At 42.0% G+C, this 17375-nt stretch overlaps 1 protein-coding gene across 2 annotated transcripts in view; it reads left to right on the top strand.

The window, feature by feature from the left end:
• The window catches only part of LOC145345520 (desmin), a 49493-nt gene extending 32407 nt beyond the window's left edge, over nt 1–17086 (top strand). The window contains exons 7-11 of one of the 2 annotated variants that reach the window (XM_080193347.1): nt 1196–1306; nt 8797–8907; nt 9828–9952; nt 15587–15730; nt 16829–17086. In XM_080193347.1, the coding sequence (XP_080049473.1) occupies nt 1196–1306; nt 8797–8907; nt 9828–9952; nt 15587–15730; nt 16829–16922 (585 nt within the window). In that variant the 3' untranslated portion in view covers nt 16923–17086. The remainder of the gene's footprint in view (nt 1–1195; nt 1307–8796; nt 8908–9827; nt 9953–15586; nt 15731–16828) is intronic. The other variant, XM_080193348.1, reaches the window with a different exon arrangement.
• Nucleotides 17087–17375: the final 289 nt, after the last annotated feature.

Below are 17375 nucleotides of genomic sequence, written 5' to 3' on the forward strand. Positions count from 1 at the left end.
AGCATTGCCACGCAAGCGTTGGTAATTTAATAGTACTGCCAATTTAATAGATGTATTATAGAATCTGGGCTGGAGTCATGTATGAAATGAACATACTGTCCAGCAGCATTATATCTGTGCTGTTCTTTGGTTGAAGGTGTTGTATGTTACCAAATGCCAGACTGATTGGATTGAAAGAGTTTGATGCTTTAACTGAACCGGTTGTAAGTAGTTCTTATGTGGTTTCCCTGATTGTGATTGATGCAAGCAATAAAATGTTAAATACACATGAAGGCATATCATTTAAATTAAATAGAATTTAGTGATCTAAGTTAACCTTGTTTATTTAGCACAAAATATGTCACTGCTTTCATTAACCCATATTTATAAGGACAGCTAAGTGATCATTATCCCAGATAATTTCCTTGCTATTCTTGCTTTCCTCAAAAAAAATGCATTTGTTTCTTAAATAAATGACTGAAACTTAAAACAGAATACTAAAAAAGTATATTATTAATCATCTGGCCAAATGAAATTTAATAAATGAAGAGTGCTAACATGTTTGAGAAAAGAAACAATCTCCGTTCATCCTCCACAGTTAGATAAAGAAACATTGTTAGAGCAATCTGCAGGGAATTTATACCTAGAATCAATCCTTGCCATACCTGACGAAAATGTTGTTTTATACAATCAGGAGGTGCAAAGTGGAGAATGTTCCATTCTGCAGCACTATCATCCCTGACCTTGAGGAACACAATAAACCATCTGGTTCTATTCATGCGAGTACAGTTACTTGTCAGGCTACTGACAGAGAGTTTGAATATATCTTTGTCTTGCATTTGTTCGATGCGCGCTCAAGGTCTTTCTAGGTGGTGTGCCATGCTATTGTGTACATTGAAAGACCGTGGGTAAAGATGAAAAGTATGAAATAAAATTGTGAAAACATCTTTTTTTAACAATAACAGCAATAGAATATCTTTTTGATGAGATGGCCATGCCGCCAGGTGACAGGATGTTCATTGCTTTGGAGTAACCGAGTGTTTGTCATCAGGTTATTTTCTTGTTTGACTAGAAATTGCTATAAAATGTTTGGTCACTGATGTTGACTAAAATTCATGCAAGAACGTTGGTGACTAAAATGTTCATACTGTATTGCTTTTCTTGCCTTTATTTACAATCTATTCCTGATTTGTTAATGTTTACTATGTTCTCCCAGGAAATGGATGAATGGTATAAGAGCAAATTTGTTGATCTGAATCACACATCTGCTAAACGCATAGAAAACATGCGAAGCACGCGAGAACAACTTGCAGACTGCAAGCGGAATGTAAGTAGTCACTGGCCCAGCACGATGACAGCTCAAAACAAATTCTTGTTGCTTGAAAAATATACTTTGAGTTCATCACATGTATCTGAATGCCTCCCCAGTTAGGCAATAAAAGAGTTATTATTAGATCTGATATCTAATGTGTTGGAGTTTATGGAGTGTTATTACTCAAGCTCACAGTCATCATTCACGGGTGGGATGGAATTTATGTAGGCAGCTGGTGTCTTGCTCGCCAAGAAAGGACCAACAGGAGTCCCACTTTGCATCTTTTGGTGAAGGCCCACAAAGATTGAGTGTCCTTCAGGCACTTAACTGGTCAGAAGCAGGCCTTCTCTGAGATTTAGGATCATGGTTCAGAAATCCACCCCCCAACCAAAAGGGATGCTGGCCAAGCAGAGGCTAATAGCGCCCCATTGCCCATTAGCGCCACTGGGAGTGGTGACAGTTGTCAGTAATGCACCCACTAGGAACATGGGAGCTTAGGAGCAGGAGTAGGCCATTCAGCCCATTGAGCCTGCTCCGCCATTTATTACGATCATGGCTGATCAGACACTCCAATGACTTTTACCTCTGCTATCCCCATAACCCTTCACGTTATTGTTAATCAGAAATATATCAGTCTACCTTAAGCCTCAATGACTGAGCTTCCATAGCCCTGTGGGATAAAGAATTTCAAAGATTCACAGCCCTCTGTATAAAGAAATTTCTCCTTATCTCGGTCCTAAGTATCATCCCCCTTTTTTTGAAATTGTGCTCCCTGGTTCGAGGCTCTCCAGCCAAGAGAAACATCTTACTTGTATCTTCCCGGCTTATTCCTTTAAATATTTTGTAGGATTTAATGACATCACCTCTCATTCTTCGAAGCACTAGAAAATACAAATTTGCCCCATCTCTCTTCAGAAGACATCCTGCCAAGCCCAGACTAAGTCTGGTGAGCCTTCGTTGCACTCCCTCTATGGCAATAATATTCTTTTGGAGATAAGGGGACCAAAACTACACACAGTACTCCAGATGCAGTCCAACCTCGCTCCTAACAATTGAAGCAAGAACTCACCACTCCTGTATTCAAATCCTTTGGTAATAAAGGCTAATATTCCATTAGCCTTCCTAATAGCTTGCTGTACCTGCATGTTAGCCTTCAATGATTTATGGACAGGTTTATGCTTATGTTTATTTATGAGTGTCACAAGTAGGCTTACATTAACACCGCAATGAAGTTACTGTGAAAATTCCTTGGTCGCCACACTCCGGCGCCTGTTCGGGTACACTGAGGGAGAATTTAGCATGTCCAATGTACCTAACCAGTCTTTCAGAGTGTGAGAGGAAACCGGAGCACCCGCAGGAAACCCTCACAGACACTGGGAGAACATGCAGATTCCACACATACAGTGACCTAAGCTGGGAATTGAACCCGGGTCCCTGGCGCTGTAAGGCAGCAATGCTAACCCACTGTGCCACCATGCCACCCGTAGGACACCTAGGTCCGTTTGTACATCTACGCTTTCTAATTTCTTATCATTTAGGAAATAGTCTGCACATCTGTTCATTTTACCAAAATGGGTTACCTCACACTTTCCGCACTATATTCCGTGCTGTTGTTGTCCACCTACTAAATCTACCCAAATCCTCCATAGCCTCTTTATACCTTCCTCACAACATATATTTTCACCTAGCTTTGTATTATCTGTAAAATTGAAAATATTACATTTGGTCACCACATCCAAATCATTGACATATATTGTGAACAGCTGGGACTCAAGTACCTATCTGTGCGATACCCCAATTGTCACAGCCTGCAAATGTAAGAATGACCAGTTTATATCTACTGGCTTTTTTTTGTCTGTTAGCCAGTCCTCAATCCATTCCAGTATATTGCCTTTGACCCCATGTGCATGTGGGCATCCCATTTTGGTAATTATCTTTACGTGGCGGACATATCAAAAGCCTACTGAAAGTCCAAATATATGAAGTCCATTGACTCTTGTGTATCAGCTTTGATGGTAACGTCTTCAAAAAACTCCCAAGTTCACCAAACAAGATTTCCCATTTGTAAATCAATGTTGACTGTGCCCAATCAGATCATGATTGTCTAGGTGTCTATTTATTACATCCTTGATAATAGATTCCAGCATTTTTCCTACTATTGATGCAAGGCTAACAGGTCTATGCTTTTTTGTTTGCTTTCCTTCCCTTCTTAAATGGTGGGGTGACATTTGCTACCTTCCAATTTTCCGGAACCATTCCAGAACCTATCGAATTTTGGAAGATGATCAACAATGCATCCATTATCTCTATAGCAACTTCTTTAACACTGTGGGATGCATAATATCAAGTCCTGAGACTTATCAATTTCCAGTCCCATTAAATTCTCCACTACAGCCTTCTTACTTATACTAATTTCCTTCATGTCCCTAATCTCCCTGGGATCTAAGAGATTTCCTGAAATGAAAAGGTGCACAAAGTAATCATTTAGTTTCTCTGCCATTTCTCTATCTCCCATTATAAATTCCCCTTATTCTGCCTGTAATAGACTCATATTTATCTCAGCCAAATGGTGGAGAGTTACTTGCTGCAGAACTCCCAGCCCCTGATATTCCCTTGTGGCCACAGTATCTGTATAGCAAGTTCAGTGATCAATGGTAACCCCCAGCATCCTTACATACCTATAAGAATTAGGATCAGAAGTAGGCAAATTCAGTCTTTGAACCTGCTCCACCATTCAATCAGATCATGGCTAATCCCTTCCTTGGTCTCAAATCCACCTCCCCACCTGTTTCCCATACGCCCAGGGAAGTGATGTCCTGCATAGGTAATGAAGCTCCGTGACTATTTCCTGTGCGGAGCTGACACTGTCGGAAATCTGGCACTAGGAGGCGCTATCAGGGCACGACGTCCAGCACAGATCCCACACATCAGGCGTCGCTTGAATCTCCCAGTCCACTGTGCTAAAAAAATTGTGCAGCTGGATGGGAGAATTGCCCCGTGGTTTGCACACATACATTCAACATAACCACAATAGGTTTATTGTAGAGGATGATGACTGCACAGAGAAGAAACTGAAACTAAAGCAGGAGCCCGTGCAACACACTAATGATGACATCATCAAATCATGTGACCAGCTCTTAAAACAATCATGCAGCCACTTAAATATATGACAGCTTCCTATGTGGTGACCCCCTCTGCTGCCATCATTTGATCAGGCCCTTAAGTAGGCATTAAATAAACCCCTAAATTTAGCCCTTGCTCTAAGAGAGCAAAGGAAACCACAAGAGTCGCCTGCAGATAATTCCTAAACACCCCTGCCCAGCAACTGCAGAGAAGATTTCATGAAGATGTGAGAGCATGTCTTGCATCTGCCCTCTTTGTAATGGGTAATATAAGGCCTGAAAGAAGAAAGAGAAAATAAAACAAAAATCAATAACTCGCAACAAAATGTTGAAAGACTAGTGGATTTCTTGCACAGATGTTCAAGATGTGTGTTTATAAAGGAAAGAGCCTGCTTTTATATAGAATCTTTCAAATTTTCAGAACATTTTAAATGCACTTTACAACTACTACAATCCTTAAGAAATACAACTATTATTGTGTTGTACAATAACTTGCATTTATACACATAACACAACCCAATGTGCTTCACAGGAGCATGATCAAACAACACTTTACAGTAAGTAACAAGAAGATTTTGGGACATCAGACCAAAGTTTGGTTAAAGAGATTATTTTAATGAGTTTCTTAAAGGAAGAGAGGGAAGTGGAGGTTCTTCAGGAGAAGATTATAGAGTTTAAGACCTAGGCAGCTGGAGGCACAATTAATAGTGTGCAGAGATTAAAAGTGGGATGTATAAGAGGTTGAAATTAGAGGAAAACAACGATTGCAGAAGGTTGACGGGCTGAAAGAGATTGTAAAGATAGAGAATGGCGAGACCTTGAAGAAATTCAGAAATGAGAATGTTAAATTCAAACATCGCTGGGCTGAGATCCAATGTGGATCAGGGCTGAAAGTGAATAGGATTTAATGTTAGTTGGGATACGGCAGCAGAGTATTAAAGAAGCTCAAGTTTACAGAAGGGGAAAGGTCAAAGGTCAGCCAGAAGCAGGGTGGAATGTTTGAAATTATTGTTAACAAAGATATGCATTAGAAACACAAAAGAGACAGGAGAAGAGATGGGCAATGATACAGAGGCAGAATTAGAATTATTGATCGAGAGGATGAGAGGTTCAAGGGTGAGAAATTCAGCTCAGCATCAAATTGAAAAGCATGATAGGCCAAAAATGGAACTAATTTGCATATATCGTGTCTACAAATAGCAATGCCACATTTTTTAAAAAGTCATTTATGGGTTTGAACATTGCTGACAAGGCCAGTATATTATTACCTCCCTTAATTGCTCTTTGATTTGATTTAGAATTATTTCATGGGACATGGGTATTGATGGCTAGGCAATTGCTCATCCCTCATTGCTCTTGAGAAGGTATTCTTGAATTGCTTTGCTATATAGGGTATTGATACATCCACAATTCTGTTTGGAAGGGAGTTCCAGGATTTTGACTCAGCAACAATGAAGGTACAGTGATATAGTTCCAAGTTGTGATGGTGCTTGACTTGGCAGGGAACTTGCATGTGGTGGTGTTTCCATGTATCTGCTGCCCTTGTCTTTCCAGGTGGTAGAGTTGTAGGCTTGGAACATGCTGGAGAAGACGTCTTGGTGGGTTCCTGCAGTGTAACTTGCTGATGGTACACACTGTTGCCACAGCATGGAGTAGTGAAGGGAGTGAATGGGGTGCTGATGAACTGCACTCATCCAGGAAAGTGGAAAATATTCCATCATGTTCCTGACTTGAGCCTTGCAGATGATGGTGAGTCAGTAGGAGAGTTACTTGCTGCAGAACTCCCAGCCTCTGATATTCCCTTGTGGCCACAGTATCCGTATGGCAAGTTCAGTGATCAATGGTAACCCCCAGGATGTTAATGGTGGGGGGAATCAGCATTGGTAATGCCATTGAATGTCAATGGGAAACAGTTAGATTCTCTCTTGTTGGAGACAGTCATTGCTTGGCACTTGTGTGGCATGAATGTTACTTGCTACTTATCAGCCTAATCCTTAATATTGTCCAGGACTTGTTGCATTTGGACACAAACTGCTGCAATATGTGGGTAGTCATGCATGGTGCTGAACATTGTGCAATCATTGGCAAAAATCCCCACTTCTGGAGGGAAGGTCATTGATAAAGCAACTGAAGATGGCTGGGTCTAGGACACTGCCCTGAGGAACTTTTGCAATGATCTTCTGACAGAAAACCTGTCAGAACATCCACCTGTTCCTCATAGCATAAAAACAATACTCCAAATGCTGGAAATCTGAAATAAGAGCGAAAACACTGCAAATGCTCAGCATGTCAGGCAGCATCTGTGGAGAGAGAAACAGAATTAACATTTCTGGTCTCCATGGAGCAAAATTGGCTTTGTAATATCCTGCCAACCCTTATCCTGACCTCCTAAGGACCCATTGTTCCCAGTCAGTACTCAACTCTACCAATGTATTGTGTATTCTCAAAATTATACAGTGATAAATATATAAAAAGGAAGAGGCTGGCTAGGGTGAACATTGGTCCCTTAGAGGATGAGAAGGGGGACTTAGTGGTAGGGGATGGGGATATGGCTAAGGTCTTGAATAACTTTTCTGTTTCTGTCTTCACGGAGGAGGACGTGAATAATTTGCCAGGTGTTAGAGATGGAAAGGTGGTAGGACTGGAGGGTCTTAATGACATTACTGTTACTAGAGAGGCGGTGCTCGACAGACTGGAGGGACTGATTGTGGACAAGTCCCCAGGACCGGATGGAATGCATCCAAGGGTTCTGAAAGAAATGGCGGAGGTGATAGTGGACGCCTTGGTGGTTATTTTCCAGACGTCGCTGGATTCCGGGGAAGTGCCGGAAGATTGGAAAACGGCTAATGTTATGCCGTTGTTTAAGAAGGGTGCCAGGCAAAAGGCAGGGAATTATAGGCCGGTTAGTTTAACGTCTGTTGTAGGTAAAATGTTAGAATCCGTCATCAAGGAGGAAATAGCGAGGCATCTTGAGGGGAACTGCTTGATAGAGCAGACGCAGCACGGTTTCGTTAAAGGGAAGTCGTGTCTGACAAATTTACTGGAGTTCTATGAGGATGTGTCTAGGGCGGTGGATAGAGGAGAGCCGGTGGATGTGGTCTTTCTTGATTTTCAGAAGGCGTTTGACAAGGTACCTCACAAGAGGTTATTGCAGAAGGTCAGGGGACATGGAGTTGGGGGTAGGGTGTTAGCGTGGATAAAGGATTGGTTGTCAAATAGGAGGCAGAGAGCGGGGGTCAATGGGTGCTATTCGGATTGGCGGATGGTGACTAGTGGAGTGCCCCAGGGGTCGGTGCTGGGGCCTCAGCTATTTGCCATTTATATAGATGATCTGGAGGAGGGAACCGAGTGTAGGGTGTCGAAATTTGCTGATGACACCAAGATTGGTGGAATGGCAAATTGTGCGGAGGGTGTGGAGAGTCTACAGAATGATCTAGATAGGCTGGGCGAATGGGCCAGGAAATGGCAAATGGAATTTAATGTTGGCAAGTGTGAGGTGGTCCACTTTGGTAGGAATAATGGTAGGAAGGATTATTACTTACGCGGCGAAAAACTGCAGCAGGCGACGGTGCAGAGGGACCTCGGGGTCCTTGTGCATGAGTCGCAAAAACCCAGCTTGCAGGTGCAGCAGGTGGTAAGGAAGGCGAATGGGATGCTGGCCTTCATAGCGAGGGGGATTGAATATAAAAGTAGGGAGGTCTTGCTGCGGCTGTATAGGGCATTGGTGAGGCCGCAGCTGGAGTACTGTGTGCAGTTTTGGGCGCCGTACTTATGCAAGGATATTTTGGCCTTGGAGGGAGTGCAGAGGAGGTTTACTAGGCTGATGCCGGAGTTGAGGGGGTTGAGCTATGAGGAGAGGCTGAATAAATTAGGCTTGTACTCGTTAGAGTTTAGAAGAATGAGGGGAGATCTCATTGAGACGTATAAGATGATGAATGGGATGGATAGGATAGAGGTGGAGAGACTCTTCCCGCTCAGAAAGGACAGTGGGACTACGGGGCACAGCCTCAAGATAAAGGGGGGGCGGTTTAGAACGGAGTTGAGGAGGAACTTCTTCACTCAAAGGGTGGTGAATCTCTGGAATTCTCTGCCTGTTGAGGTGGTGGAGGCTACCTCGCTAAATATTTTTAAGACGCGGGTTGATGGGTTTTTGATAAGAGAGGGGATTAAGGGTTATGGGGAGAGGGCGGGAATGTGGAACTGAGTCACGACAGATCAGCCATGATCTTATTGAATGGCGGGGCAGGCTCGAAGGGCTAGATGGCCTACTCCTGCTCCTATTTCTTATGTTCTTATGTTCTTATTATGTTTTGCAAAATATGCATATGGATTCATCTACCTTAGTTACATTTTTTAAAATCACAGTTTTTCTACTCTTTTCAGCTTAAGAGCAGTCAGATGGAACTAGATGCACTGAAAGGTCGTAAGGCAGCACTGGAGGCTCAGAGTAAAGAGGCCGCAAATAAATATAAAGAAGAGATTGAAGAATACCAGGTATTCATAACGAGATTTCTTTCCTTTATCTGGGGCTGATATGAAAACCAGGGATACAATTTGGCATCACTTTCAATTATTTTTCCTCCAAGTTAAAGATCAGCTAATTAGTATTGCAATTAAGAATGCATTCTCTACTTAGCAGCAAATCTATATTGGCCCAGGTATTATGACCAGCAGTGAAAAAATGGTCAAATAAAATAGAAACAGAAAATGCTGGATAAACTTAGCAGATCTGGCAGCATCTGTGGAGAGAGAAACAGAGTTCATGTTTGGAAGAAGTAGTGCTCACCACTCAAGATGCTGAAAGCTGTCACCCCCACCCCTCTTACACTTTATGATAAGGCTGTACCAGCTGACTAGGCAGCAGTACCTGCATCAACAAGAACAAAAACAGAAAATGCTGGAAAAACTCAGCAGGTCTGACAGTATTGTGGAGAGAGCAAATAGTGTCCGCATGACTCTTCTTCAGAGCCTGCATATCTGAAAGCACAAATGCAATCGGGGGGCTGACTGGAGTGGAAAGCAAGAGGTTCATGGTCACACCATCTGCAGCTTGCGTTTATGTCAGGTAAGCAGGGTAAGAGTGAGGTGGGGCTTGAGAATGGACACTTGGCAGGAACTTACTACCATTCTGAATGTTCTTGGTGATGCCAGATGCCATAACCTCAGTCACAGATGGCCCCTATCACAAAATCTAGGCTATTAAGTTCATACTGTCAAAGTACCTTTAAATTGTTTAGATGAAGTTAGGTTATTCCACTCTCTGCTATTTATATGGCATACTTGATAGCAGCCTGAATTCAACCATTGTTCTATCATCCGCAAACAAGAGTACTGGTGGCTTCAAAAAGAGAGCTTCTTTTGGTAAATATTTGATGAGCAAGCAGCGAATTGATTTTAAAATGTCACTCCTGCAGAGTAAAATTGAAAGTTTGCAACAACAACTGAGTACCATCAAGGAAAAGATAGCTCTGCATTTACGTGAATATCAAGACCTGCTCAACATTAAAATGGCACTGGAGGTTGAAATTACTACATACAGGTAAGGGTGCTGTCAGAGAGATTATACATTAAAGCATTTTAAAAAAAACTGGAAATATGTAACAAATCCATTGATATTTGAAAAGAAAAAATATATGTTAATATTTTAGGTAGCATCCCTTTGTCAGATAAGACAAAGTAGAAGTTTTAACTATGCACCTCAATTACCCCAGATACCAGTTGGAAATTCAGTTTTTTACCAAGCACAAATTTCTAAGCATTTATAGCTGAAGTGTTAGTCTATCCATTTACTTTTCAGACTCAGACTGATTTTCTGTAGTTTAATTTGAAATTGGTTAGAGTAAAACAACATTTACATAATGCAAAAGGAAACCTGGCTCCCACAGCTCTTCCTCTGAAATTAGGAAGGTTGAACAGCAGAACCCCTGAATACATTCATTCCACAGACTGTGAATGTCACTAGAGGAACAAAGAAAGGATACTTTCATGCAAAGATTTGTGAGAGCATGGGTTATTATTATACGTGTCTATTGATGCACATTTTATAATATAATTAAAAGTGGATGTGTGTATGAGAGGTAAAATATAAAAAGACAAGGGTATGAAACAGCTCCAGTTCTAAGAGCTAATAGCAGCATTGCTATATTGGACTCCATGCCCTCTTTCTGTGCAATGGATTTTGTGGGAGAGGAAGATTTCCATCACCAGATCTGTCAGTTCTAAGCTCTTTAAAACTAGTCCTAAATCAATCTGAATTTTAAATTCAAGTAGCATTCCAGTTTAATCTAAATTCAAGAATTATCCATAAATCTGGATGCAAAGTCAAATAGGTCTCAGGAAGACAGCAGGAGGGTTATTGTACCCAAAAAATTCAATGTTCCACATGAGCATGAAAACGAAGGATTTTCAGTGGGACCACAAATGAAAATTTTATGCCACTTTGCGCATCATTGTTTGCACTATCTATTTCCCACCAGTAAGGGGGAGGGCCCAAAACTCACCAGAAAGCTGGCTGCTCACAGTAGAGGGCGCAATTGTGAAGGCACAGATCTCTGTGTTCTGTGCAACAAAACAGGGAGCTGTCAGTCACCGCCACTCCAACCCCCTCCCCTTGCACCCTCTGGTGCTGCCCCCTCCCAGCTTCTCGGGGGTCCTCCAATGGCCTCTGGTGTCACTGGCGAGATCGTCACATCAAGTCCCTGTTGATGGAGAACATATGTGATCCTTGGCAGTGTGGATTTTCACCGGCGAGGTCGCTAAGGCAAGTGAGCCCAGATAATTGCATCTTGCCGTTCACTAATAATATTTAAATCCCCATTTAAATAGATTTAAAGATTATAATCAGCCTTGTGCTCTTCCCTGGCATGAGGCTGATCTCGCTGGAAATCCAGGCCTGGTAAAATCGCGAGAGGCAAGAAACCAGAGGCAAATCCGATTTTTCATCTCTCACGTGATATTACCAACTCGCCCCACCCATCAACTGGTAGGGAGAGCCAGTAAGGATCACCCCCCCCTAGGAAATTCAGAACAGGGATAGACTATTCAGCTTCTCACGCCTATGCTACAAACTGAGGATAAATGTTCTCCAATTAGTTGGAATCAGAGGGTGCTTTTCTGGTTGGCAGTTGGTGACTAGTAGAGTGCCACAGGGATCGGTGCTGGGGCCTCAACTGTTTACCATTTATATAGATGATCTGGAGGAGGGAGCTGAGTGTAGGGTATCAAAATTTGCTGATGACACGAAGATGAGTGGAAAAGCAAATTGCGTGGAGGGCGTGGAAAGTCTGCAGAGAGATCTGGATAGGCTGAGTGAGTGGGCGAGGACCTGGCAGACAGGGTATAACGTTAGCAAATGTGAGGTTATCCACTTTGGTAGAAATAATAGTAGGAGGGATTCTTATTTAAAGGGTGAAAAGCTGCAGCATGCTATGGTGCAGAGGGACCTGGGGGTCCTTGTGCACGAATCGCAAAAAGCCAGTCTGCAGGTGCAGCAGGTGATCAAGACGGCGAATGGAATGTTGGCCTTTATAGCGAGGGGGATAGAATATAAAAGTAGGGAGGTCTTGCTGCAACTGTACAGGGTACTGGTGAGGCCGCAGCTGGAGTACTGTGTGCAGTTTTGGTCCCTGTATTTGCGAAAGGATATATTGGCCTTGGAGGGAGTACAGAGAAGGTTCATCAGGCTGATACCAGAGATGAAGGGGTTAGCTTATGAAGAGAGATTGAATAGACTGGGTCTGTACTCATTAAAGTTTAGAAGGCTGAGGGGGATCTTATAGATGAAGGGGATAGATAGGGTAGAGGTAGAGAGATTCTTCCCGCTTAGAAAGGATAGCAGAACTAGACGGCACAGCCTCAAAATAAAGGGGGGAAGCGGTTTAGAATGGAGTTGAGGAGGAACCTCTTCACTTAAAGGGTGGTGAATCTCTGGAATTCTCTGCCCATTGAAGTGGTGGAGGCTACCTCGTTGAATATATTTAAGTCACGGGTAGATAGATTTCTGATAGACAAGGGAATTAAGGGTTATGGGGAGAAAGTGGGAAAGTGGAACTGATTCACTTCAGATCAGCCATGATCTTATTGAATGGCGGGGCAGGCTTGAAGGGCTAGATGGCCTACTCCTGCTCCTATTTCTTATGTTCTCATGTAAATGTCTAACTAGAAATCCGGCTGCGGCAATAGGAGAGAAAAATAAGAGGATGGTGGCATTGTAGTTATGGTGCTGGATTAGTAAGCTAGTGATCTGGACTAGTGAGCTGGAAACATGAGTTAGACATGACAAGTTGGAGCATCTGCCTCAGTAAGTCTAATGGTGTCAGCAAAGGGAGTCTTGGGCAAACGTAAACAATTATTAATAACTCCTCAAAGGCTCATGAAAGCCTAAATACTGGATTTGTTTTTACACTACTCAGATCAGAAATGCCCTCAAACATTTACCTTTGAAATCAATCAGTTTTTCAAAAATTCTTTGCCTAAAAGAGAGTCCAGCAATTTCCTTTCTGACAATTGACTTGAGCACGTTGGGAGTTGGTAGCTGACATATCTGCATGCCAGAAAATGGAGTGGCACCCTCACTGCCGCTTCCTAAATAGATTAATAATGGTAACTTCAAAAGTCTCTTCAGCCTTGCTCAGGAAGTGACATGGGGCTCAAATTACCTGGCCTGCTGGTGGAACTGGTCTCTTATGCCTTGTCTGCACCCAAAATTGGGATTAACAGGATTTTTAAAAAAAAATCATAGAAACCATACAATACAAAGAATATCATTCGACCCTTCAAGTCTGCACTGACAGAGCCTCCCACCCAGATCCTATCCTTGTAATGCCACATATTTAGTCCATGTATCCCCCAAACCTATACATCTTGGAAGACTAAGGGGCAATTTAACCTAGCCAATCCACCTAACCTGCCAATTTTGGACTGTGGGATGAAGCTGGAGCACCCAGAGGAAACCCACGCAAACATGAGGAGAACATGCAAACTCCACACAGACATTCATCCAAGGCCAGAATTGAACCCGAGTCCCTGGTGTTGTAAGACAGCAGTGCTAACCATTGTGCTGCCTCATGACATGAATTCATAGAATGCAGATGTCACTGGCAAAGCTAGCATTTATTTATTGCCTGTCTCTAATTGATCTTCAGAAGGTGGTGGTGAGCTGCCTTCCTGATTACAACCGAGTGTTTTTTGGTTACTTAAGAGGAATAGCTCCCTATTTCTCTAAGATTCTCCCTGTTACTGTCATTTCTGCTAATTCTCTGATGTTTGTGCAGACTGAATTGAGCATCCCCGATTTTAATTGCTTCACCATAGGTGGCAACACCTTCAGTTTCTAGAGTCCTGAGCTCTGAATTCTCGCCCAAAACCTTTCCAGCTCTCTACCTCATTTTCTTCCTTCAAAGGCACTCCATCAAACCTTCCTTTTTGACCAAACATCTGATCCAATATCTCCTTATGTGGCTGGTGTCAAATTTTATTTTATTTAACTCATGTGAAGCACCTTGAGAAATGTTATGACATTAAAGGTGCAATATAAACACAAGTTGCCATTATTCGCAGTTAAGAATCAACCAAATTACTGTGGGCCTGGATGGCACAGTGGCACAGTAGTTAGCACTGCTGCCTCAGAGCGCCAGGGACCTGGGTTCGATTCCCAGCTTGAGTCACTGTCTGTGTGGAGTTTGCACATTTTCCCCATGTCTGCGTGGGTTTCCTCAGGGTGCTCCTGTTTCATTGTACCATCCAAAAATGTGCAGGCTAGGTGGATTGACCATGCTAACTTGCCCCTTAGTGTCAGGGTAAATGCATGGGATTATGAGGATAGGGCCTGGGTGCGATTGTGATCGGTGCAGACTCACCGGACTGAATGGCCTCCTTCTGCTGTAAGTTTCTATGATTCCATGACATAGGCCCAGTAAAAATGGCATTTGCCTTCTTCATAGGGGAGGATAGGTTTTTTGGCATTCTGATGGTTTCTTGGTCACTCATCCTGATACAAATAAGAAAGCCTTTTTTTGCCTTTGCTGAGGACAGATCATTCACAGTTAGAAAGGGAAAGAGCTGAGGACACCTTAAATACACAGCAAGGGGTGGGATTCAAAGAAAAGATGGGATCAGAGGGAAGGGGAGCAGAGGAAGCACCTGTAGGGATTGGTTGGTGTAGCTTGCAATGCTTCACTCCTGAAAGGAAGATTGAAAAGTTTTTTTAAGTGCCAAATGAGGTGAAGAATGAAATGAACTATGGACCATGTGTGCTTTGAGATAGAGTGAGTCAGTTTTGCTTAAAAGAGAGGTGGAGAGTGTGCATGTGATGGCACATGGCATTGAGAGTGAATCTTATAATGCAGTGAGAACTGCATCTGAATGTTGAGGAGACATCGGTAATTGCGGGTGGATCTAAAACACAAATGATGAGATTTGAGTTGGAATCTTTTTGGATTAAGCTGGAGCTAGAGGCAATGCTAAGGATGGGTCATAATGACCTGAAACATTAACTCTGTTTGTCTCCACAGATGCTGTTTGATCTGCAGAGTATTTCCCATATTCCTGTTTTTATTACAGATACTAACTTCTTAATGTAGATTTTATTTCATTGGCTGAGCTTAATTTCCTGCACTATTTAAAGGAAAGCAGAGCATTTTCTCCCAGTATCCTTACTAGTGACATAAATCAAATCACTGCATATCTGGTCATTTATCTCCTTCCTTGTTGTGTAGCTGAATGAAACTTTACTGCCAACAGTGTTTGACTGCCAACAGTCCAAAGGCCATGCTAAATTGACCTAGTGTCAGGGAGTTTAGCAGGGTAAATGAGAGCTACGGGAATAAGGCCTGGGTGAGATTGTGGTCATTACAGACTCGATGGGCCGATTGGCCTCCTTCTGTACTGTAGAGATTCTGTGGTTCTAACAGTGAATACAATGAAAAAGTAATTCATTGGCTTTAAATAGTTTTGAGATGTCCTGAGGGTATGACACATGCTAAATACATGTATGTCATTTCTCTCAAAGTCATATTAATTTCTGCTACAGTTTTGAATAAAAGAAAGCTTTCCCCTTTTTCAAACATTTTGCTGGACCCAAGCGCACTGATACTCAGAGATATTAGTTAGAAAACTGAATGCCTATTTGTTAAACAAAATATTTTCAATGTTATTTTTTAAATCAATCTTGTAGGAAGTTAATTGAAGGAGAGGATTCTCGCCTGTCATCAGTGATGAGTGGATTCTGCATGATAGGGCAAGGGACTCTCAGCAGCGGTGAAAGTATTCCCAAGGAACAGGCTGTGGAAACGACTGAAAAGAAAACTGTCCTTATCAGGTAAAAGTAATTCACCCCTCCAATGCCTGTATTGGATGGAGCAAATTTATTTGTAATCCCGTTATCCCTATGATCAGCGGTAATATCCATATTTCTCACTCATTGACTCAATTAAAGAAATGAGAAAAAATATTTAAACTTGCATATGGGCAATGTGCAGAATTTTAATTGTAAATACTTTCATGCAAATTTTTAGTGTGCTTTCCTTCATTTCCCCCCACCTATTATGTAGAGCTGTACATTCCAAACAGCGGGCCCATCCGCTGTTCACAAGATGCAGACTGTACCAGCCAGCCTGTGCCTGCCAACCTCAAAACACAGTGTCCTACATTAGATATGATTCTGTGACTGGACAACGTTTACTAAATAATCCTCAGCGTGCTAACATTTACAATCAATTTGAGACTATCAGTCTGATTTGCAGTGTGGCATATTTGTGTGTGCTGGAAGCTAAATATATGAATACCCAGGGCCCTGTTCTTTTCAGACAGAAAGAACAGGTACACACATTGCACCTGTTTCAGTTAAACAAAATAAGTGACGGCCATTTGCTGACTCATCCCTTCAGGACAATGCCTTGAGCAATCAGGGTCAAACTGCCTTGTTTAAATTTTAAGCAATGTTTGCAGTTAACTGTCAGACACCTGGTACATTCTTTTTGGCAATGCCTCTATCAGTCAGAATCTGCTTGCCAGCTGATCAGCATTTTCTTCTCATTGAATATAAATTGTTGTTTCACCCTTATATCGATATTGTCACTAAGTATCCTGATGAGCTTAAGATGAAAAGCTTTGACATGCTATTTTTCTCAGCACTATTCAATTGCTGCGTGCTACCAAATGCTTGCATCACAATAATGTAGAAGGTTACAGTCTTCAGCTGGGTATTGATGAATTATGGAAAGTATACAGATAATGTTCCTCACCACTCTTATTTCCACTTGAATATTGTGGGTCAGATTTTGTTGTTCCTGTTCCTGGGGGGGTTTTGGATTGCCTAAGCACAGTTAATAGGGATGGCTATAGGGGAGCCTAGCTAATTTTCTGTCCACTTCCACTGTTAAATTCCTAATACTGTAACCTTTCCTTTTAATCTTAGAACAGTTAAAACAGATGAAGACACTTTACAAAAGGATATGCAGGAGAGAACCATTACAATCTCTGGTGCTGCAGATGATAGTGATGAAGAATAAAAGTCTTAAACAATGCTAATGATCAAATAGTTTTAAAAATTGCGACGAGCATTTAAATCATAATGCTTTGAATTCCTTAGCAAATTTGATGCTGAAAATAATAAGTATGGAGAACCAAGGACATAGCTTTGAATGTTCTATGATGCTGCTTCTTTAAACAAATAAAATTACTGGCATTAAATTAGTGTGTGGGAGTCATTATATCTGCTGTATCAAACATTACAATTATGGAGACCAGAATCCTCTCGCATTTTATGATAATTATCATGACATTTTATATTAAAATTCAAAATCTACAGCAGTGAACAAATGTTCTCCTCAGTTATGATTCTTTCAGCAACCTGATGGCCATGTTACTCACATCGGCTCCCAATTCTTTCCCAGATTAACTTAGTTCAGTGGGTGGCACTGTTGCCTCTGAATCACAAGATTGCTGGTTCGAGCCCCACTCCA

Source organism: Carcharhinus amblyrhynchos, chromosome 7 (assembly GCF_965287045.1).
Source record: "Carcharhinus amblyrhynchos chromosome 7, sCarAmb.v2.hapA, whole genome shotgun sequence".
Classification (NCBI taxonomy): Eukaryota; Metazoa; Chordata; class Chondrichthyes; order Carcharhiniformes; family Carcharhinidae; genus Carcharhinus; species Carcharhinus amblyrhynchos.